The sequence below is a fragment of the Athene noctua genome, chromosome 6 (genome assembly GCF_965140245.1).
Source record: "Athene noctua chromosome 6, bAthNoc1.hap1.1, whole genome shotgun sequence".
Lineage (NCBI taxonomy): Eukaryota > Metazoa > Chordata > Aves > Strigiformes > Strigidae > Athene > Athene noctua.
In genome coordinates this window covers 26,783,329-26,806,765 of record NC_134042.1, presented here as the reverse complement: position 1 = coordinate 26,806,765, position 23,437 = coordinate 26,783,329, and the positions used below count along the sequence as shown (strand labels likewise).

The 23,437-nt window shown below is 53.0% G+C and overlaps 2 protein-coding genes across 13 annotated transcripts in view; one reads left to right on the top strand and one right to left on the bottom strand.

Annotated features, from left to right (window-relative positions):
• ABCD4 (ATP binding cassette subfamily D member 4) overlaps nt 1–21,394 on the top strand; it is a 26,975-nt gene extending 5,581 nt beyond the window's left edge. For 2 of the 12 annotated variants that reach the window (XM_074909950.1, XM_074909948.1), the window contains exons 7-18: nt 1,431–1,525; nt 2,471–2,592; nt 3,423–3,514; nt 3,693–3,782; nt 4,055–4,263; nt 4,560–4,651; nt 4,866–4,902; nt 6,071–6,120; nt 6,401–6,453; nt 6,816–6,892; nt 8,066–8,181; nt 8,333–9,031. In XM_074909950.1, coding sequence (XP_074766051.1) covers nt 1,431–1,525; nt 2,471–2,592; nt 3,423–3,514; nt 3,693–3,782; nt 4,055–4,263; nt 4,560–4,651; nt 4,866–4,902; nt 6,071–6,120; nt 6,401–6,453; nt 6,816–6,892; nt 8,066–8,181; nt 8,333–8,428 — 1,129 coding nt within the window. In that variant the 3' untranslated portion in view covers nt 8,429–9,031. The other 10 variants (XM_074909940.1, XM_074909944.1, XM_074909941.1 and 7 more) reach the window with 10 other exon arrangements.
• Nucleotides 9,496–23,437, bottom strand: LOC141962187 (acetyl-coenzyme A synthetase 2-like, mitochondrial). Its single transcript, XM_074909939.1, has 14 exons — nt 21,284–23,437; nt 19,816–19,912; nt 18,380–18,579; nt 17,734–17,909; nt 16,709–16,861; nt 13,746–13,893; nt 13,165–13,302; nt 12,856–12,948; nt 12,353–12,465; nt 11,729–11,855; nt 10,862–10,989; nt 10,241–10,304; nt 9,771–9,892; nt 9,496–9,682 (listed from the first exon to the last, which is right to left on the bottom strand). The coding sequence occupies exons 1-14, from the start codon at nt 21,597–21,599 to the stop codon at nt 9,506–9,508; spliced, it is 2,052 nt and encodes a 683-aa protein (XP_074766040.1). The 5' UTR covers nt 21,600–23,437; the 3' UTR covers nt 9,496–9,505.

The window sequence follows — 23,437 nt, the reverse complement described above, 5'->3', positions numbered from 1 at the left end:
CGGAAAAGCTTCACTTGGTGGGAAACTAGAATTTAATTGAATTGCACAAACCCAGGCATTTTCATAGTATGAATCTTAATTAAAAATAAAGGAACTTTTTGAAAGCTTGCATTCCTAGAATCCTCCAAGAGGAGGAGCAAGTGGCTGGTTTTGACTGCGGAACTTCTCTAACTTGTAGAAGCTGTTAGATCTTGTTCTCTTGCACCTGATTTGCCGTTGTTCTGGCAAAGAAAGAAACAAAGCCTGAGCACTGTTACCTTTTTTACTTCTTTGGTTTACTAAGCCTTTGGCAAACTTGCTTTAAAAGTGAACTAAATGGGAGGAAAAGCTGAAACCAATACAGGAATCTCCCATCTGCAAAAGAAATAATAGCTGTGGTCCTTGGTGCCTTCCTCATCTTTAACGCCTTGTGTCCAAGGCTTTGTCCTTTCTGAATAGTCAGCAGCGAAGATTGCAGCTCAGTAGTTACCTGAGATGGGTTGTAGTGCAGTAATGCCAAACTGAATTCTAACTGGATGTATTGTTGAGAAAGAAAATGTGTCTTTCTAAGAACCTTTAGAACTGAGGCTCTTCAAAAATCTTAATTTATACTTTTTTTGTGCAGCTCCTGGCCCTATCTGCTTGGGCCCTAGTGACTCTCCCCTTGAGTGGACCATGGTGGGAGTGTGGGTGTGTGTTGGGTGGCAGGGGCAATAGCTGCTGTGGTAGGTCGGAGTCTGGAGCAAGACCTGGAGTCCTCTCTGCATTTTGCCACCTGAGGGCAGCCCAGCCCTTGTGGAAGAGCAGAAGGAGCTGCAAGGCTTGCTGAAGGTGGTGGTGGTTATTGCTGAGATGTGCCTCCTTTCTCAGCCTGGCCGTGCGAGCATCACCACTCACTTGGGTGGTGGGTGACCCCCAATGCCTGCAGAGAGATCCCTGGGAATGGGGGGGCCTGTGGGGCAGGGTTGCCTGCACTAGAGGCTGCACTGCTCGGGGCTTGTCCATGTCCCATTCCTCTGGGGTTGGGAATGGGAAGAGGCAGACTGGAGCTGCTGGCCTTGTGGGTGGTGTTGGCTTGCTGTCACCTGGACTCACCTCTGCCTTCTCCTTTCTGGCTCCCTCTCTTCCAACCAGGCTCTGCTTGGAAAGTGTGTGTTGCTTCAGGCAGGGGCCTTGCTGACTGTGTCTGGCCTTGCCTCACCTCCTCCTATAGGCAAGAGCAGCATCCCCAGGTGCTGGGAGAAATTTCAGGGCTGCTTGTTTCAGCTAGAGTTTCTTGGTGAAGCTCTTCAGGAACGTGCTCTTGGCTGTTCAGTTCCTGCTCAACAAAGATTGTTGCTTGGAGGCTAAGGTGCCAGACCCTTTCTGAGCCTCAGTCCTAAAGCCTGTGCTTTGACCTCATTGCGGTGCTCCTGGGATGTCTTTTGGCATCTTGCAATCTTACTTTACAGGGCTGGGCGAGTGGAGCACGTGCGCACAGACCGGAGACTGCAGAGCCTGCTGCAGACCCAGAGGGAGCTGATAGGCAAGGAGCTGTGGCTATACAGTGAGTGGGGAGCTTGGGGGTGTAGTGGGGGGTGTGTTAGCTCCACTGCAGTGGTCCACAGGCTTGGGAACCTCATTGCTAGAGCAACAGCACTGGGTTTTCTGCTCCTGCCTTTTGCTGGTGCATGAAAGCCCCAAGGGTGAACAGAGGGTGCCTCCTGCAGTCCAAAATGGGAATCCTGTTGTGAAAAAAGAGAGCAAAGTTTTGGAGATCCAGCTAAGTCAGAGAATGCAAACACCGAAAGGGGAATCTTCAGGAGCCTGTGCTTTTTGTGGGGCAGGTGTTCAGTGGCTAGGAAGGGAGGGAAGGGCTTGAGCTTTGGGGAAGGAGAAGACTGTATATGTGGTTGGGAGCTGTGTAAACTTCTTTCATACAAAGCCTGTCCCCTGAAAACCTCCCTTCTCCCATTGTTGCTGGCTCTAGGTTTGGGCATTAAATGACCACTATCCACTATCAAGACAGCTCTTCCTCATCTCACCAGCATAGTGAGCTTCTGAGCAATGTAAGGGAGGGAGAGCCCTGAATACAGGAGTGTCTGGGGGAGTTGGGGGTTTTAAGTCTTTCTGCCTGTCCTGTGCTCCAAGACAGACTTCACAGCCAACCTCTTGCCCCAGAGCTTCCTTTTTGCCCTCCTTCCTGTTTGTTGTGAGTCAGCCAGGCCCCTGAAGAGTAGAAACAAGCAGGCAAAGTGTCTTTTGCCCTGTGGTGGTTCCTGAGCTCTGTCTGGATGCTTCTCTGTTCAGGGGCCTGCCCCAGAATGCTCTTCGTTTGGCAGATGGATTTTCACCCTGCTGCTTGTGCTGTCCTGTGAAATGAGTTTTGTTCTGGTGCATCATGAAGGGCTGAGGCAAGACCATGGGTCTTCCTCTGACCAGCTCATGGGCCTGGCTGGGACAGAGGTTCCTACCCTAACTCACTGTCTTCTCTCAATGTGCTTCTGCCCAGTTGGGATCAACACCTTTGACTACCTGGGCAGCATCCTGAGCTATGTGGTCATTGCCATTCCCATCTTTTCTGGGGTCTACGGTGACTTGAGTCCAACAGAGCTCAGTGCCCTTGTCAGCAAGGTGAGCCAAGGGTGATCTCCCAGACCTCATTGTGGAGGGCGGGTGGGCATTGAGGACGGAGATTTCCTGATAGCATTGGGGCTGGGTGGCCCACAGCTATTGACCTTCAGGTTAGACTGTCCCTGCCTATGGTAGCATGGAAATAGGAGCTTGGAGCCAGCTGGTATATGATTAACCTGGGGGTGAGAGCTGTCAAGGACACATCTATGTAAGTGTTTCCTAGCTCAGAGCTCTCTGTCTAAAAAAACCAGGAGGTCAGAAAGCCTCTGGCTTTGAGTGATGTGGATGGGGATTGGGTCCGTGCAGTGCTGTGGGTCAGGGTTGTGCCCTGGGCTGCTGCCTGCAGTGAGCCTGGCCACCTGCAAGGCTGAGCTGGCTTGCATTTGCCTTCCTGACCTTATTCGTTTGTCGATACCTAAAACCAGCTTGTGATAGAGAATGCAGAGCTAAAAATAGCTAAGTGGGCCCTGCAGGCTGAGATGCCCAGCCATGTACGGTGCTGGAGCAGGGCTGGTGGCATGGGTCTGTGTGAGTGTGCTGGGCCCCAGGCTGGTGAGCAGACACTCTGCAAACACCATTCCTGGGTGGCAGGAGATGCATCCATCTGGCAAAAACTGCTGTACTGAGCAGGGAAGCCCTGGTCCATCCAGATATGGTGATCTCTTTCACTCCCACTGCCCTGGGTGACTTCTCTACCACTCCTGCATCTTGCTGGACTGCTGACATGGCTAAATGTCTGGACTCCTTGGCTGCCTCCTTGCAGCCATGGAGGAAGGTGCAGTGCCCCAGCTCAGCACTAACCCTTGCTCTGGCATGTGATTTCTCCCCAGAATGCCTTTGTTTCCATCTACCTCATTGGCTGCTTCAGCCAGCTTATAGATCTCTCCAGCACTGTGACCGATGTAGCTGGCTACACACACAGGTGAGCTTCTCTTCGGGCAGGTCTCCGCAGCAAAGGGAAGTGCAGGACAAGATTCTGCCCAGGTCTGTGCTAAATAAATGAGAAATTGTTGCTTGTTAGCAAGCCCAGACAAGTTTGGATATTGCAAGGAGGCTGCTGGAGTTGTCCTTGGCATTCATGCAACCTCTTGTTTGTCTAGGATTGGTGAACTGCAGGAGACCTTGCTGAGCCTTGGAAGGAAAAGAAATGATAACTACACAGAAGCCAAAGCCAGCTGGGATTTGGACGAGTGAGTCTCCTCTCAGCAAATGGCTGGCTTGCAGCTTACATGCCAGACTGTGGGGCTGTTGCAGGGTGGAGGTGGCCCTTGGTGTCACATGCAGCCTGTTGCATGCAGTTGGTTGTGGCAGGCAGTGCTCACTGTGATTTGTCATTACCGGGGTGTGTTGGGCAGGGCTACTGTCACAGAGGCACAGGAGTTCTGAGGTGCCTGATCTTTGCCAGTCTCATCATGATCACTTACCCCCAGATCTCTCCTCCTTTGTCTTGGTGGTGGCTCAGCAGCTGTTCTGGGGAGGACCCAGTGCCAAGTGACACAGCTTTCCTTCTGGAACAAGTGACACTCTTGGTGCCATCCTCTGGCAAGTTACTTATCAAGGACTTGAGCCTCAGCATCTCCCAAGGAAACAGTGTGATGATTGTGGGGAACACTGGCACTGGGAAGACATCTCTTCTGAGGGTCCTTGGGGGACTCTGGGAGACCACACAGGGTAAGGACTGCTGCTCACTGCAGCTTTCTCTCTCTTGGGACTGCCCTGAGTTTGGAAGGTGGCAGTGTGGGGTTCTGAGGCCAGTGTCACCTTGTGATGGTGAATGTGTCACTGATGCACTGGAGACACCCGTCCCTATTGCATACTCTGCTCTGGCTTTCACTGCTTTGCCCTGGGTGGCACATATATACCCTTTCTGGGATTTTTTGGCTAATTCATGGGGCAGGACTGCACAGGGAGCCGTGAGGAGCTGTCGACTGGTACTGCAGGCTTGGCATGAATGTGTCTCTGTGCAGGGAGCATCAAGATGCTGACCTGCTTTGGCCCCCGGGGAGTGGTGTTCCTGCCGCAGCGGCCCTTCTTCACCGACGGAAGCCTGCGTGAGCAGGTGAGCACAGGGGCTGCCTCTACTCTGACTGCAGCTCTGCTCCCAGCTGTGATAGTGCCCTGCGAACCTGTGTGCTGCAGAAAGGCCTGCAGGAGGGAAGATGCCTGTGGCTGCTCCTTTCCTCGAGTGCCCGAGTTCACTGCCACCGCCGTTGCATCTCTGATAGACTGTGTCCAGCTCCCTCTGACATGGCTTCTTTTGCTGTGTTAAACAGGTGATCTACCCTCTGAAGGAGATCTATCCAGTTTCAGGTATGTGGAAATTCATTAGAGCAGTGAGCCAACCCTGTGGTGTCAGCTCTTTGTCCTGTACCCAGTGCAGCTTCTCCCCTACCATGCCCCATCAGGACCACTCATCTATTTCACTTTTGTTGCTCTCTAGTTTTCCCTGGAAGATTTACGTTAGTGTAGATTAAGGTCAGCTCTGTGTTACCTTTCTTTTGGGAGGAAACATATTTTTTTGATAAGAACATATTCTCTTGATGCAATGAAGACAAGCTGGCCATGCTCTGCATGTTGTGTTAGACGTGATATGTGTTGAGGCACCTTGCTATTGGGATTGATCTGATCTGTCTGGTACAACCTGTCTTTGGGCAAGCCATGTTTGCCGCCTTCTCATTTTCCATCCACCTCCATCTTTCACTGTTCCTCTTTTTCAAATGATGTCCCAGGGCCTTGCATGCTGTTGAGGTCAGACTACATGGATCCTTTCTCTCTCCTGCCCTCCTCCCAAGCCAGACCACATGTGGTCTGCTGCAGTTTGCAGATGTCCCAGTTTAAGTTTCTATCTGAGTGAAGCAGCGTTACATGCTGCTTTCAAACACTTGGAAGTCACAGTCTTGCAGAGAGTAACTGCAGCCATCAGCTGCTGTTGTGGCTCTTCAGCACCTTCAGAGAGGTCTGTGGGAGACGCATAGCTCTTCTGCTCAGCTTCCATAGCTGCTGACTGCACCAGCTCAAGTGTATGTTCTGCTCCACAGCTGGTTCACCCTGAAATTTTTCCTGTCCCATGCAGGATCCATTTGCTGGCTGTTACCCGAGCCCTGCTTCCATGAGTCCTCCACCTGCAGCGTACAGTGAGCAACTGGTGAGCAGGGCTTGGGCAATTAAAGCCTGGATCCTTGTGTTCTGGCTGTGTCTGTCTGTGACTGTGGACTGAGCCAACTCTCAGGTATATCTGTGGAGTCCAGCTACCTCCTGGCATGCTGCTCACAGACATGGTTAATGTTCTTAAGGGAGGTCAGTCTTTAGAAGCTATCTGTGCCAAAGCTCAGGACCTGATATAGATAAGTGGTTGAGTCAGCTACACTGGACCTCAGGAGATCCTCCAATCCTTCCCTCCTGCCCCACTGACAACTCCTTGCAGCTGTAGCCTCAGAACACATAGCCTCTGCTTATGCTTTACTGCTTTCTCCTCTAGGGTCTGCAGATGATGAGAGAATTGTGCGATTCCTGGAGCTGGCTGGGCTGGTGAGTCCCTGGTGGTGGTGCTGCCTTCTCTCCTGGTGCTGCCAGCGAGGGTAGAAGGGATGAGGTTTTGTGGCAGCACAGCATGACCATGTGCTGGACACGTGGGGACATTGTCTGCAGCTGGGACAGGACTGTCCATGGGACAGGCAGAGGAGGTGGGGGATACAGAACATCTTCAGCTCAAGCAGGAAAAGACTAGCAGGAAGGGGGTGGTTGTGCTCAGGCCTGTGGGCTGACAAGGTTGGGGGTGGTGTTCACAAGTCTGCTGTGCTCTCTGCAGACTGATTTGCTGGCGAGGGCTGGAGGACTGGACAAGCAGGTGGACTGGAACTGGTAAGGGAGCTCACCATTGGCATGAATTTGGGTGATCCCTCTAGGTGGGGACTGCTTCTAAGCAGATGCACATTGCTGCTGGATGTAGGAACACCTGTGCCCAGCTGTGTCCTGTGGGAGGTGGGCAGTATACAGAGGCAAAGCCTTCAAGCCCCAAGCATCAATGCCAACAATCACCAGCCCTGCTGCTCTGCAGGCAGCTGACTGTGCTCAGGGGTGCAGAGCCAGTCCAGTGTGGAGTGGGGCACAGGGGACACACAGGGACAGTTGCTTGCTGGGGTCTCTGATATCAGCAACCATAAGCTCTTTAGGAAACAAGCTCTTTTTGTTGAGGGAGCTTTTGAATCTTTACCCTGCTGCAGGTATGACATGCTGTCCCCAGGGGAGATGCAGAGGCTCTCATTTGCACGGCTCTTCTACCTTCAGCCAAAATACGCAGGTGAGTGAGTGAGTGACTGCAAAGGAAAAGAAGGTGGGGGGAAGGCAGGGCCAGCTGGTACAGAGACAGCTTATGAAATCCCTTCTTTGCTTAGGAACATGCTTTGTCTTGGCCATTATTTTAGCAGTGTAGCATGCAGAGGCTTCAGGGGTGAAAGTATTTTGTTATCTGTGTGGAGTGTGGTAAATCAACAGACTGTGTGTAAGGCATTCTCTTTGGAACTAGTGATTAAAGTTCTTGGCCCAGATCTGATAGCACCTGAAGAAGCACCATCTCAGCATGGTCTCCAGTTGCCATGTAAAGAAGCATGCATGCAAGGGAGTGTGCTGTCAGCTGCCATACCTGAAGCTCATGAACGTCTTTAGGGTTGTGGAAGCAATGTGGGAAATGTAGCTGTAACACAGCAAAAGACAAGGAACACTGGGAGAAATAGTGCTGGGAGATCACAGAAGCAGCTCCCGGTAGCAGATGGGGCTAATTCCTTTGCACACCTAGATTGCTAGTGACTGCTGGGGGCCGGGGGGAGGCTGTTGGAGGACTTGTCATGAGGGCCAGGGTGCATGTGGGTGAACAGAGCTGGTGTTGTAGAAAATAGCCACACATAAGTACCTCTCTTCCCCTGAAGCCTGTGGCATGGCTCAGTGCTGTCTGGGCAGAAGGAACCTATGGATTGCAAACTAAAAACTGTAGAGATGACATAAACCAAATTGATTTATCTGCTCCATATCTGTAGTATTTATTTACCCATATCTGACAGGGAGGTGGCTCAGGCTGTCCTGGATGCTCCAGGTGGGGTCTGGGCTGGAGGGATGCACAGGCTGCTGCTCAGCCTGGCACTCTGGCACTCTGGCACACGGCCTGCCTTGAGAAGGTTCTCTTGGCTTTCACAGTGGGGACGAGGCAGTGACTGGCAGCTGAAGGAGAGGAATGATGTAAACGGTGCTGTCTGGGTAAATTCAGGGGCTTGTGGGGAAGGGCAGTTTTCCCTGTTGACTGACATGAACTCTGCCAGAGGAAGATCAGAGTCCTTGGGCTTCTCCTTGCTTGCTTTCTGCAGATGCTCTTGGTGAACTCTGGTTAATATGTGAAATGTTCTTGGCAGTTGCTGCGCTTTTGTCTAGGGGGAGATGACGGGTTGGAGAGGATTTGTGGGGCTTACAACTTTTCTCTCAGTACTAGATGAAGCCACCAGCGCCCTCACAGAAGAGGTGGAACATGAACTGTACCGTGTGTGCCTTCATCTGGGCATGACGCTGATCAGTGTGGGACATAGACCCAGCCTGGAAAAGGTGAAACAGGGAGACAGTGCTCCATGCCTCTCTGGTGGTGGCAGGACAGGGGAGGTGGAGAGGGTCCCTGGTGAGCAGAGGCAAATGACTGAGGTGAGGAGGACATGACCCTGTAGAGACATCTCTCAGTTGTTGTGTTATTGAATTGCAGTTCCACACCTGGATTTTGAAACTTTATGGGGCGGGAAGATGGGAGCTCACTCGATGTGAGAAGATGAAGCGGCTCCCAGCTGGGGAAGAATGCTGAAAAACATGCCCTTGTCTGGCCAGCTGCAGAACCTGCACACACATGGGAAAGATCTTAATAGCAGACATGGAGCTGCCAAGCCAGCAGCTGTCAACAGTGGATTCATCCAGTGCAAGACTAGTTCTGGATTTAGCTGGTGGACACAGAGCTAAGTCTGAACTCATGGTGTGGGGTTCTGACAGGAGCAGACACATCTATGCCATCCTTCTCCCAGCCCCCTTCTGCTGCCTCCCTGTCTCTCATGGGGGAGAGGGCTGAGCTACTAGGCTGCCCAAAGAGAAGATGCTGCCTCATGGGGCTCATAGAAACAACGGCCAGAGGAACCTCCACTTGTCCAGGATGCAATGGTGCGAGGCTAGGGTGCAGCCTCCTGTTCTGCCCTCTGTGCCTCGCTGGGACCTCTGTCTCTTTGATACACAGCTCTGCAGAACAGACTTCTATACCTGTGGCTCTGTTGATGGTTGTGCTCCCCAGCTGGAGTCAAGGGATGCACTGCGAGGGGGGGAGGATGCTGGCACAGAGAGGGGGCATGTCTCTGCTCTCCTTATGACACACAGTTGCAGGTCAGAGGAACACTTTTTGTATTAAAATCTGGGGCCTGTTTTCCAACGATTTTTGTGGGGAAGGGTCAGTATTTGTTAACCAGAGTGCTGCATCTTTTCCTTCTGGGGTTTGCTTTGGGAGGAGATGGCAGTGGTGGTGGACTAGACTATAGCTGAAGAGCAGAGCAGGGGTAGGAGTGATATACCTATCCAGGGCTGGGCATCCTGCCCTGCTGCCACCTTCGCCGCTTCTGCAAGGCAGGAGGAGCCCCAAGGGTGCCAAGTGCTTTTAGGGGAGGAAACAGAGCTTGCCTCCCCTTACTCTTCTGCCTATGATGAATCATTTTCTCTCCTCTGCCTCCCATAGGTGTGTGTAGACAGGTTTTGAGGGTCTCTGTGTTGCAGAGAGGTCACTCAGGCTGCAGTGGAGGTATGGGCTCTGAGCAGTTACTGGCTGCCAGTTGCTTAGTAACATTTCTGGGCATGGCCCTGTTCTGCAGTGGAGGAGCAGGAGGTGGTTGCTGGCAGAGCCAGACTAGTAGCTCTTCTGCCCTTCCACCAGGCGCTTGTGTCCTTCTATGATCTGCTGCACAGTTTCATGGTCGTCCAGGGTGGTTAGGTCTCCGAGCTCACTGGCCTTGTCCTCCACGATTTTCCTTAGCACCCGACGCATAATCTTCCCTGAGCGTGTCTTGGGCAGCCGGCGTGTGACCTGTGATGGGGAGGAGTAGGGCTAAGGCAGAGGGAAAGGGGTTGGCCAGGCTACCAGCGTGGATGTTGGACCAGCCTGCACATGTTACCTGAACGTACTCTGGAGCCGCGTACTTGGCGATCTTCTTTGAGATGAGTTCCTGTAGCTCAGCAGCAAGAGTCTCCTGCGTGTAGCCACTGTCCTTCTTCAGGACAACAAACACGTAGGCTCCTGGCAGAAGGACCATCAGGTTACTGAGCACCACGCACAGCATGCTTCTGAGCGCCTGCCTGGACCTAGGGCCAGGAGAGGTCTCTCTCTCCTGGTAGCCTCAGGGGATGCTCTGTAGCCTGAGCTGTAAGTGCTTTTGGTCATGGTGCTGCTGCTGCTGCTGCCTTAATGCAAAGCCCAGCTGGCCTCAGACGTAGGTTGTGATGGCTGTGCTAAGATCCCCACTAACATGCTGTACGGCATTGGCACAGTGTTGCTACCAGGGGTGGGTGTGACAGTGCCACTTCCTACAGCTGTACAAGAGCCCCCGGGGAGAGACATTTCAGGGGAGGCAAGCAGGCATCTTACCTTCTCCCTTGATCTCATGTGGGTAGCCGATGACAGCAGACTCCGCCACTGCCATGTGGTGATTCTGGAAGAAAACAGAGCTGGGGTTTGGCTTGGTGCTTACGGCAGGCTGGCTGCCACCTGGGAGGTGCCCTGCCCTGGCTTGGCTGCTACAGCCCACAGTAATGCGGAATGATAAGGAAGGACCTCAGCTGCTCTCTGCCCTTTTTCCTTCTTGCCTCAGCAGGTCTGTCTGCAAACACAACTCTCCACCTGCCCCTGGCTGCTTTAGGCTTGCACTTTATAGACCTTGTTCTGTGCCTCCACGTTGCTCCATCAGGTCCCATAATTTTTACTGGCCTGTAAATGCTCCTCCTTAACATGCTGAGCTGCTCCTTTGGGAATCACCCACTTACAGCATCAGCCTTATTGGGCTTTGTCCCTTCCCTGCTGCAGAGAGCCAGAATGGAAGGAGAGAGATTGGGAAGCTGTTCCCACAGGCAGGTGGTGGGTCCAATGCTTTTCCCTGCTGCTACGGCAGCAGAATGTTTCTGTATGTATTCCAGAGAGGTTTCCCTGAGCACCACCACCATGCCTTCGCTGTCCTCTCGTATGGCTTTACCTCCCACCCACACCTCTTACCACAACATCCTCCACTTCTGCAGTGCCCAGCCGGTGTCCGCTGATGTTAATGATGTCATCCAGCCGTCCTGTCAGCTGGTAGTAGCCCTCACTGGTACGATACGCACCATCCCCAGTGAAGAAAAACCCTGCAGTGGCCAGAACCATGCATGGTCACTTGTTGCAGTGAGCATGTGACCTGCTCACCAGCTGCCCTCTCACCTCGCCCCCTTTTCCTCTCTGTTGGCAGCAGGACTCATGTACTCTGCTCCTTCCTCAACTGCTCGGAGTGAAGGTCTAAGTTGTACTCCGCTCCTTCCTGAACTGCTCAGAGTGAAGGACTAACCTTCCTTGTTAGCCTTCTGCCTCTGTTGGTACCTGCTCTGTCACCAGGCTCCTTCCCTCATTCTGTAGTGTGCAGGCTAACGCCCAGCCTCCCTTATCACCACGAGCTAGCAGTGCTTTGCTCCAGTGCAGGTGCCTGTGGTCCTGCTGCTTCTCCCCTTTGCTTCATGTCAAGGCACACACGCTTTTGGGCTTGCTCAGTGCCTCTGAATTGAATGAGTGACAGAAGCTGACAGGGTTTGCAAAAGATTCACAAGAGGTCTCTCTGTGCTCGAGAGGGCTGGGAGCAGGACGACAAATCCACAGCCCTAAAAGCATATGTGATCTAAGGGGGAAGGTTGGTGAGAGAGACCCATTCTCAGGGCAGTGCGGAGGTATTGGGTGTGAGGAGATGAAAGGCCTCAACACTGTGGAGGGTCTGTGAAAGAATGAAGCAGCAGTACCAGCTCTCCTGAGTTCTGCTCCTATGCAGAAAACCAGCAGGCGGACTCAACCATACCCAACCAAACACCTCTGCAGTGACCTGCCACATGTTTTCCTTACCTGGATAAGGAGTCAGATAGGTCTCCAGAAATCTCTTGTGGTCATTGTAAATGGTTCGTGCCATACCTGGCCAGGCTTGTGAGATGCAAAGGGCTCCAGAGATGTTGTTTTCCAGAAGGACATTTCCCTGTAAAATAGTTACCTTTTAGTAACCATGGTTGACAGTACTTGGGATGTTTAGTCATTGGCCTATTTAACAACTTTGTGATGGAGATGTCAGGGAAGGCAGTGAGGAGCGTTCTGTGTCCCTAACACAATGGGACAGGCTCAGCCTCTCCCAGCAGATGTCTGCAACCAGCTGCCTACCATGGTGATTCACAGGGCCCCTGCAGGGAGTCTGGCTTTTCCTCCCTAGCTACCTCACCTTGCAAAGACATGCGCCAGGGAGCCCAAGCACAGCTTATCTTGTCAAGACAGAGCAAGCTAGAAAACAGCTCAACTTCTGCACTGGTCGGAGGAACAGCTTCACTGTTAGTCCCTTTCCAGTAAAAAAAGGTGCTGCCTAGCAGAGGTGAGCAGGAAAGATGTGCTTACAGATCTCCAGTCCCATCAGCAAGTACATGCTGCAAGTGCCTGGGGGAAAGTGGGCTGAACCAGTGCCTGGGCTGCAGGTTATAAATGTACCTTGTCGTCCAGGAGGGAGGGTCTGATCCCAAAAAAGGGTCTCATAGCCATGCCTGGAAGGATTTCGGCACCAAGATTAGAAGGACGGGGAGATATACAGATGCCTCCTGTTTCTGAAGTAAAAGAAACTGTAATGCTCATCAAAGTCAGCAACAAGAGGACAGCCAGGTAGCACTGCTTGGCCAACAGCCTTTGCCTTGGCCCTCACTGCACCCTGCTGGACCACGGGCTGGGGCTGGGTTTGCCAGGGAGCTGGAGAAGGCTCTTTGCAGAACAATGGCCCTGCTCATTTAGTTCAGCAGAGATCTGCTCCCTACCGTCAACACCCCTGTGTTTCTCTGGGTTAGCTTTAAGGACCATTTCCCTCTTTCATGTTTTGGTGCCTGTGGCCCCTTACAGCATTGCTTATACAAGAGTGTCAGTAACAACCATTCCCACTTGGCCAGCAAAGCAGCAACACCTGGGAGAGCAGAAGCTGGAACGAGGGGTCATACACATCTCACCAGTCTGCCACCACGTGTCCACTACTGGGCATCGTGTCTCGCCAACCACGCGGAAGTACCATTCCCATGCCTCCTTGTTAATGGGTTCCCCCACTGCAAGGGGAAAGACAAGGGGACAGAGCTGAAAGACCAGGTCAAAGACGCAGCTTCCCAGGGCCTGCTCAGAGAGCACCCCACAAACAGCACCCCACTAGCAGCGCAGCCTCCTGACTTCCCACTCTTATGTGAGGCTGTTCTTGGCATTTGTGGGAAGAAGCACAACCTGACGCCAAAGGATTTGCCCCTGCAGCCCATGGCACCAGCAGTTACCTGAGCCAAGCACTTTGAGAGAAGAGCGGTCATACTTCTTCACCCATTCATCACCGTATCTCAGGAGCAGGCGGATGGCAGTGGGTGCCCCATAGAACTGGTTAATTTTTAACCTCTCCACTGTTTCCCAGTAGCGGCCTAGAATGGAAACAGGGCCAGTAACAACCCACACAGGTCCTACCAGCCCGAGACCAAGATAGAGGGAGAGGAGGTGAGAGCAAGGGCTCTCTAGCAGTGCCTGGACCCTCAGCCAAGCTAATCCCATGCCGGGAAGGACTAAAGCTGTCCAGGAGCAGCAGTGGCCCCTTTTACTCCACATGACCTAGCTCTGCTACTCTCACTGATGCAGGGAGGGACAGGGAGAAACAGTTTCACCATTGGAGAAGCAACAGTGGCTTCCTAACCAGAGGAGAAGACTCTTCCTCTTGCAGCTCTCTGCTGGGCACAGCCCATGGTCTGCTGCTGTGGCAGGAGAACCATTGCTGCCTGTGTCCTGGCATCAAGCCACCAGCTCCCTGCCTGCTGCAGGTCTCACAGAGTGGCTGTGGCACATCCCAGCTCCCTTGAGATGCCTCACTCACCTGGGTTAGGATGGATAGGAGTGCTCTCAAAAAGGACTGTGGTGCCACCATTGCAGAGTGGGCCATAGACCACATAGGTGTGCCCTGTGATCCAGCCAATGTCTGCAACACAGCCAAAGATGTCCCTGTCCTGGTAGTCGAACACATACTGTGCAAGAGAGGAGAGACAGTGAGGGGTACAGCCTGGGCCTGCCCTCCTGGCGAGGGGTATAACGGAGAGCAGTGTACCCTCTCTCAGCCCTGATATTGCATCTTTCCACTACCTCTGCAAGGACACCTTCCTGCAGAGACTTTTTTAAAACATTATCAAAAAAAAAGTCAGGCAGTTTACAAAGGTGGAGGAAAACTCAAACTGCAGTCAAATTTGCTCTTTTTCAAAGGCGAGCTACAGCCTTTCCTTCCTTCCTTCCTTCCTTCCTTCCTTCCTTCCTTCCTTCCTTCCTTCCTTCCTTCCTTCCTTCCTTCCTTCCTTCCTTCCTTCCTTCCTTCCTTCCTTCCTTCCTTCCTTCCGCTGATGTATAGACAAGGCTGATCTAAGTACCCTGTAGCATCAAAATGAAAGAACTTTCAGGGTGAGGATGGTCCCTCCACACCTACAGGACCACATGGAAGGAAAGGAGTTATAAGCAAGGGCAATGTGGTGAAAGACTCCGTGAGCCACCCCCAGGCACTGCTGAGCTCCGAACACACAGTAAACAGTAAAACCATGAGCTCAGCAAGGAGCCCATTGTAGGAGCACTGAGGCAGTAAACAGAGGGACTGCAAGATACCTCAGCCAAGAGCCACCCCCACTTGCCCACAGGAGTTGGTACCTCTGTGCCTCAGCTGGGTGAGTGGCAGCCCTGTGCCTGAAAGCAGGCAGAAAGCAGAAGAAGCTCCCTGCAGAGAAGGACTTGTGGGTACTAGTGGATGAAAAACTGACTATGACCCAGCAATGTGCACTTGCAGCCCAGAAAGCCAACCGTGTCCTGGGCTGCATCGAAAGCAGTGTGGCCAGCAGGTCAAGGGAGGTGATTCTCCCCCTCTACTCTGCTCTCCGGGTGAGACCCTCCCCTGCAGTGCTGTGTCCAGCTCTGGGGTCTCCAACATAAGAAGGACATGGACCTGCTCAAGTGAGTCCAGAGGATGGCACGAAAATGATCAGGGGGCTGGAGCACCTCCCTTATGAGGGCAGGCTGAGAGCTGGGGTTGTTCAGCCTGGAGAAGAGAAGGCTCCGGGGACACATTATAGCGGGCTTCCAGTACCTAAAGGGGGCCTACAGGAAAGATGGGGAGGGACTCTTTATCAGGCAGTGTAGTGATAGGACAAGGGGTAATGGCTTTTAAACTGAAAGAGGGTAGATTAAATTAGATGTACAGAAGCAATTCTTTACTCTGAGAGCGGTGAGGCCCTGGCACAGATTGCCCAGAGAAGCTGTGGCTGCCCCCTCCCTGGCAGTGTTCAAGGCCAGGTTGGACGGGGCTTTGAGCAACCTGGGCTAGTGGAAGGTGTCCCTGCCCATGGCAGGGGGTTGGACTAGATGATCTTTAAGGTCCCTTCCAACCCAAACCATTCTGTGATTCAATGATTCTTCTTCCCACTGTCCCATTTTTTCCTCTGGATACCCTTGGCTGCAAGGCTGGATTAGAGGGAGAAATGCCTGCCCTGTGCAGGGCAGAACTGAGTGCTGTCAGACTGGGAGTAACACATCCAGCTTCCTCAAGCACTATCCTTTGTTTCCTCTACTCAGCAACAGGAAAGCTCCCCAGTCTCCCACTAGCCCATTGCTTCTTGCCTTCAGCTCTGGTATGTGCTGTTTTGGACCTTCCTCTCTCTTCCTGCAGCTCCCTGTCTGCAGGCTGCCGGCTGGGGACTCCGGGACCTCAAGTACTCCAGGGTGCTCATAATGGAAAGTTTCCCCACTTGCTCTGTCTCTTTTTAACCAAGTGGTGAATTATGATAACAGCAGTCTGCCCCATCCAGCTGAGAGATCTGAGCATGCCAGCCCTTTGTCGCAATTTCCAGCACTCCTGAGTGCTAACATGGCCACATGCTGCTCACTCCCTGCATTGCCATTCTGGGATGGCAGCCCTGGCTCTTGCAGACCAGCTCTGATGGTCTCAAAAGGGCCACACATCATGCTGTGCACAGCTGTACTGACAGGTTAGCTCACAGGAATTCCACATGCCACCTGCACACACCCCAGGAGGTCTGGCCTTCAGCACTCACAGCTGACAGAGAAGACCCAGCCAGCCCTGACCTTGCTGTCTCACAGGGTGTGTGGTCTGAGGCACTACTAGAACTTCAGCCGGGCACAGGGAGAGCCAGACCCAAAGCTAAGGGACTGTGTAGAGAGGTTGTGTCCCTCACAACCATTCCTGCAGCCAAGTACAGCTCCATGCTGTGCTCAGTGCCCTTTTATCCAGCTCTGTTAGAGGTTGCTTTGGGCATGCTAGGGGTTAAAGGCTTTCCTGTTTCCAAAGATGACCCACACTCTTCAGGAATAGACCCTTTGTCTTGAGGGCGTTCATCAGCTTTTACAGATATCCTCAAATGTGCCCCTCTCAGAAGCACTGCCTTTGATCTCCTACCGGAGTTGGGGTAGTTACACTTAGGGAAAGCAAGCCAGAGGTTTTAGGAGCAAATTGGCTTCTTCCTCCTCCCCCAGTAATTTAAAATTACCCTTGCAAGGCTGAACATCGCACCCAATAATTCAGTCTAGGATAGGGCAGTGAAAGAAAGAAGAAAGAAGAAGAAGGTAGCTGAGAGGAATATGTTTGGGAGGGCCTGGTCCAGAGCATGTGTTGCTCTTTCACACTATCTGTAGGCAGATGTGGTCCATTGGGCTGACACCCTAGGAGGGCTTCCCAGAGACTTTGCTCTGGATAAGGATGAGCTCATGGTTCAACAAGGCAGCACATCTGTTCCCTGCACTGCCTATGAACTGCTGACTCATGAGCGCTCTGTGACTGGGATCCATTACCTTGTGTGTGAGAGCAGCAAACAGCAAGTAACCAGCTTGGGAATGAACCAGACCCTTGGGTTTGCCGGTGCTGCCTGATGTGTAGAGAAGGAACAACATATCTTCACTGTCCATGGCAGCAGGCTCACAGCATGCATCCTCCTTCATCATCTCCTGCAAGAGAGAGAACTGCTGTCTCACAGGGTCACACAGGCTTCCCTGTGTTGTCCCTACATGCGCTTGTGCATCTCTTCCCCAAGCTTCCCACTGAGCACCTGCGCCACCCTGCTCCCGCCATACCATCCTCCTGCCTCTGCACCTCCACTGCCTCTGCTTGCCAGCCTGAACTCTCTTTCGCCTTGCTGAGCTGGCAAACACTCTGCTCAGCCAGAGCAGACCTGCTGAGTAAGAGGCAGTTATTTTTATGCTGCCGCTGCTCTGACCAGCACAAAAGTCTTCCAGAAAGCTTTTCTAGCACTAATTGCTTGCAGATGGGATGAGCAGAGGCGGGGAGACCTCTGTGCGGCTCTGTAGAGCTAACAGAAATGCACCGCAGGGGCTTACCTCTTCAGAAACCATGCTCCATGCTGGCAGCCTGGCCATCCTGTGTGCCACTACTAACAGACACGCAAGCAACCTCGCTGCCTGCTTCCTTGGACACAGGCTGCCAGTGGCGCTCGCAGAGGGTGCCAGGTCTGCCAGCAGAGCAGTGTGAGACAATGCAGTGGCAGTCTAAGTCTGGGCTCACAATGTGTCAGCCCATGTCTGGGTTATTTCTAGCCCCTACTCCACCCTACTACAAGCCCTGGTTTGCACTGCCTGCCCCCGACAGTACAGGGCTGGTGCTGGGAAAAAGCCACCAGTTACCCATCCTGGCAGTTCCTGGAACTGTCCTGAACTTGTGTGCAGCTCCAGCTACCACTTCTGCTGCAGGACAATATCCCCACATCGTGTCAACACCAGCAAAACTGTCATGGCCAGCCAGGACCCTCTCTCCACTTTTTTTTGCCCAGGGGAAGCAGCAGTAGTGCCAGGCAGGCTCTCACCTCCTCCAGTGGCACGTCCTGGGCTGTGATGGGAAACTTGCTGTCAGTCCTCATGGAAACCAGAACCCGTTTCACTCCTGGGCACTGCTTCACAGCCTGGTCCACTGTCTTCTTTAGCTCAATAACCTTGCCGCCTCTCAGCCCCTGGTTCACTGTGATCACTGTCTCTGACTGGGCTGCAGAAGGCGGAGAGCCCGGTAAGCAGCTCTGCCCCTTTCCACCAGTCACACAGCAGTTTGGCTCCACCATGACCCTGCGCCTCTCCCTCTGTCTCCCAGCCCTTGTTACTCATGTCCTCCATTTAGCAAAACCAGCAGCTTTGCATCTTTGTTTCCCATTCATTCCTGCCTGTGTTGCATCCCCTCAGAAGAGATCCTGTATCCCAGCCCTTTAGTCCCTTGAATGAAGGAGAGAACCAGCCCACCCTATGGGCTGGAAGATATTTAGTGACCCCATGCCATTTCCTGGGGTGCTAATCCCTGCTCCAGAGCCATATGTCATGGCCGGACAATCTCAGTTAGCCCAGGGAGTCTTACTCAGAAACCCTCTGCCTTTTCACAACCCTGAATCCTCCAGCTGCCAAACCAACAGGCTTAGCACTGTCCCCCAAGGGCAACAGGTGTCCCTGTTACCGACTGACTCTTACCATCCCGGATCCTGTCTGCTAGGGACTCTGCACTGAACCCGGCGAACACCACAGTGTGCACAGCCCCAATGCGGGCACAGGCCAGCATGCTAGCTACTGCCAGTGGGCATGGGGGCATGTAGATTGTCACCCTGTCACCCCGTTTCACCCCTTGCCGTTTCAAGGTGTTTCCCAGGCGACACGTCAGCTCCAGCAGTTCCCTGCCCAAAGAAGCAATGGCACAGTTAGACTTTCTTACAGATCTTGCCCACTTGCATAAAGATGGGGGGCTTCAGAGTCACAGGTACACAGCTTACATCCCTATGCACCCTAACCCCCCCACTCTGGTAGTCCATGGGACAGTAGTAAAATGTCAGTGGGAAGGAAAGGAAAAGATAATCACTAACATGGGCTGTTATTTATGGAAAAGAAATAGATAAGAATGGCCTCTGTACAGAGCTTGACACTCTCACTGGCTAGCATGGGGAGCCAGCCATACAACCAGCAATGGCCACTGGCAATTCTCCTGACTCAGCAAGCCCACAACACCTCAGCTGACTTTCCCAGTGACAGCTGCAAATTTCTTATCAGTCTGTACAACTGGAGCAACACACTATCCTGCAAGGCTGGAAGCTACACATGAGGAGTTAGTTATCCTCCCCCATAAAAACAGGGCACCGTGCTTTGCTAAAGGTGGGAAGGTCAGGTCCTCCAGAGTTTGTGCCCACCAATGAGAACAGCTGTAGGAAAGCAGTGAGCAAAACAATGTTTCTCCCAAGAAGCATCCCTCCCATAAACCAGAGCTTGGCTGTCAGTGACTCGTGTCATGGAAGGACTGTCCATGCAGGGAGACTGGCACAGGTGAATGGTCGTGTTTGTCATGTGAGGTCTGGAGCTAGAGAGGACAGAGGGACTTGGTCTGTGTACAGAGGGATTTAAGTGTGTTCTGCAGTGGAGACTCAGAGATCAGGCAAATTGAGCTGGAAGCTGGGGACACCACACCAACCTGTCAGGGTTGGACAGGCAGTCCCCCCAAAGAGTCAAATCCAGCAGTACTGCTGATGTGCAGATGAGCATGGGACTTCCCAACACTCATGCAGCTGTGAACCTGGCCTCTCTTGCAAACCATTCACCTGCAAGCTTAGACACCAGGAACCTTGCTGGGAAGGCACATGTGTGTGACTTTCCCATGTGGTCTTACCTACAAGCATTGCCATGATGCAATGAGGGGCTTGCATCTGCCTCCTCAGCTAGAGTAGGGATCCTTTGGGGCCCAGAGGGTTAATCAGGCTGAAGTCTCAGATCAGCACAGACAAGCCAACAGCCACCATACGGTTGATCTATCTATGTGAAGGGGTGCTGCATCCCCTCGCATGATGCACATCAGCAGATCAGCCTCGTGCAGTGTTCATGCATGCTGCAATGCATCTCTTGTATGCTCAGAGGTAAGTACTGACCTGTATGTGACACGCACCTCCTCTCCAGGTTCATCCTTCTCCCAGATTAAGGCCACTTTGTCTGGGGCTATGTGAACATGTCGGTCCAGACAATTCACTGGAAAAGATGACCCAGTCTCATGGCCAGAGCAATGCTCAGCGCCTCTTAACTCCCATAAAACCAGTACTGGCAGTCCCATTTCAGATCAGAGTCAGGGCTTTCTGAGTCTTTTCAGCATTAGCCTTGTGCATTCACTGAAACGACCTTTGTGGATGCCAGCCAACAGATCACAAGCACTGGTCCCAAGCCCGTTACACTCCTCACTGCTCCAATACCTACCAGTTCCCATTATCAGCTTCCCTCTTAATTACAACCTAACACAGTCCAGAGCAGAAACTGCCTGAAGTCCCTTTGGAGGTCACATCCCCAGTGCCCTCATAGGGCCTAGCAAACATTAACTCAGCCATCACTCCACCCAGCACTACCTTGCAGCTGCCTCTGGGGTGGACTAGGGCAGTTTTTTAGTGGTGGGGCTCATAAATAACAAATGTAGGATGAAGATCTGCACAGGAAGGCTGCAGGGTGCATTTGTCCGAGATGGAAGGAGAGCCAACACCAAGAGCACATGGCCCCTGGCTTTCCAGGAACATGGTAGGCTGAGGCTTTGGCTGTAATTCTTCTAAGAAAAGTTTCATGCCTTGCTGACAGCTGCAGTTTCCACAGAAGCCTTGTTTTCCTTTGTGTTTTCCCTAAACCTGCTACTGAGGTCATGAGATGATGCAGCAGCCCCAGTTTGCATACCAAAATGCCTTTTTTTCCTGACCATTTTTAGTTTTACCAGGAGAGAAAGAAACACACATGAAAGGGGGAACAGTAAGATCTCAAAACCCAAAGGCAGGTAACTCCTGCTCTCCTGCCCAAATGGACTGTGTAAGGTGTGATTTTAGAGAGGTCTATCTTGTATTTTGAACACTGGGACCAACAGCACTGTGAGTAGGACACAGTGTCACCAGCCTCTATGTCTGTCCCTGGTAGCCGCCCTAAGGCAGTAGCCCCAGCCCACAGAAGAGCCTACCACAGCTTTGGGGCCTTTCAGTACCGCTCATTGTTTCTGTATTTTGCTTTCTGCAGATACATACTGCCTTTGCTGGGCAAGGATAACCTGTAATGCTGCTCACTGAACGCACAGAGTTTGATGCTGTTGCCTGTGGTCCTGCAGAACAGAGATGCTGAGCTGCTGTGGGATCCATAGAGGCTGAGGGAGAGCAGCCTGGCTCCCAGCACACTTTGATCCAGCTGCAGCCTCTCCAGTGACACCTGATTGCTCCCCTAGGACCATCCACATCCTTACACTACAGCCACTGCAGAACCAACCAGACTTTCTGGGGATCCCACTCACTTCCACCCTTTAACACTGTGCTCCTCTGATCTGCTCTGAGGGGCACCCACAGGAACTTGGTGGGCTCCCAGGTCTGTCTCCCTCCTTACCTGCCACGTTCAGCTGCCCACCCAGGAACCAGGAGAGCCTGCCCTGGTGCAGGTCGCAGTTCTGGACAGAGTAGAAGGGGGTGATCCAGGTAAGCCGGCTTCTCCCTAGCACTCCCCAGAAGGTATCCCCCTGCTCCACCGACACCTTGTACAAGTCTTGGTGGTCCTTGGGTCTGGGGAAGGCGACAGCTTCAGGCATGTAGGCAGCGATGGGCCCGTGGCTCCAGGCTCGGGCAGCTACTGACCCGAGGGGGCATCTGAAAGCCTGAGGAAGAGCTTTGGGACAGCAAGCCCTGGCCAGCAGTCTAGCCATCATTGCGGAGCGCCTTCCTCTCACTGAGAAGATGGGTGCCTGGAGCCCTCACAGCCTCTCAGGACACCCAGCCTGGCCAAGATGGGCCCCTGTAGGAGCTGGGGCTGACTAGACACAAACCAGCTCTCCCACACAGGGAACCCAGATGCCCTTCTTCCCTCCTCTCCTCCTCTCTTCCAGAGCACTACAGTGAAAAAGAAATTCAATCCCTTTAAGGGAGGGGAAAGGGGTGGCCTGTAGAAATATTTGACTGAAAATAACCTTCATGCTAATCTGAGTCCTGACAGCTGCTCTTGAATGGGAGCCAGATTCAGCGGGTGCCTGTGCTCCCCACAGGAGCTGAGATGCCTGGGCCAGATTCTACCAGCCCACTCCCACTCCCACTCTCCCAGGGCTGTGCTGCATCCCCAGACACCTCTGCTTTCCCCCTAGTCACCTCCCTCCCACCTCTGTCTACTCACCCCCATCCCTTTTGCACCCCACAACCCCCTACCCCCCCACTGCAGCCCCCGCCTTGGTCCTCCACTGGCCATGAGGGCAGTCTGGGGCAGCTCATCTGGAAAAGTTAGGGTCGTCTTGGGTGACAGGACCATCCCTTTCCCAGAATTAAGGCCTATTCCCTGCAGAGCACTGGGCTGTGCTGCCTCTGGTAAATCAGGGAAGGTTTTTTTCCTGCAGCTGTCTGCTGCAGGAGGGGGATATCGCATCCCATCCCACCTCACTGCTGAGGGGCCATCAGAGCTGTCCCCTCCAGCAAACTGGGCTGGGCTCTCTGCCTCCTCACAAACACTCCAGATGGGTCTGTACCACGGGGTGGCCATGGTGGAGCAGGGGGTGTTGGTTTGATGTGAAACACTGCAGTCCCTCTCCTCACACTGAGACCTCCCACCACCCACTGTAGCAGAGTTAAGATGCCTCCCTGCCTTCCTTTTCTTCAAGCCCTACATAGGTAGTGCTTTTTAAGGCAGAGCTTGGAGGTTTCTTTAATTTCATGGACCAGGCTCCCTTCCCTTCATAGGGGCCACAAGAGAGAGCAGAAAAAGGCTCTCCCTGCAAGCAGGGCTGTTCTTCTCAGCGAGGCACACCGATGGAATCAACAGCAGAGAAGAGAGTTAGTAGCTCTCCTCTTCATTCTTCATAGTGTGACACCACTCATGGTCTGCAGGGCTGGTATGTTTGGTGAACAAGCTGGACACCAGTACAGGAGACAGGCACTATTTGACAGCAGGTGCACTCATCCCAAACCACACACCTGATTTGTAGCAGAGCTGCCCCCAGAGCTAGGTGAGGACCTACAAGGGCTCCGTCCCCCCAGGGAAATGCAGTCTTGTGGGCTTACAGCCCCTCCACAGAATCAAGACCAAGCAGACTTGTTCCACGAGCAAAGTCTCTCATTTCCTATGCATGTCTGCTCTGCCTCAGCCTTTCTCCCCTGTAAGACAATCAGGTTTTTCCATCAGACCATCCTCAGAGTCCCTTAGCAAGGTGGACAAATCTCAGCTCCTTCTCTGATAATTCAGTATGGGCTCCTGCTGCTCTCAAACCAGAGCTTGCTTTGGGGGAAATCCCTGTCAGTGCCCTTCTCTCTCAACAAGCAAACTCGTGCTTGCAGTGTCTGGCTGCCACCTCTGCTCCTCTGGGTGGCCTGGCCCTGCAGCCTGCTCCTGCACACCAGGGCGGGTGTGATCCAAAGCACCAGGGCTGTGCTGCATGCTAAAGCGACTTGCTGTCTGACCAGTTGTATGCCATGATGCCTAACTTCTGCCCCGGGTACACGGACACCCCTTTCAGCCTTGTCTTTCACCACAAAGGGAGAACAGCACCCAGGCCCCATCTTCTCC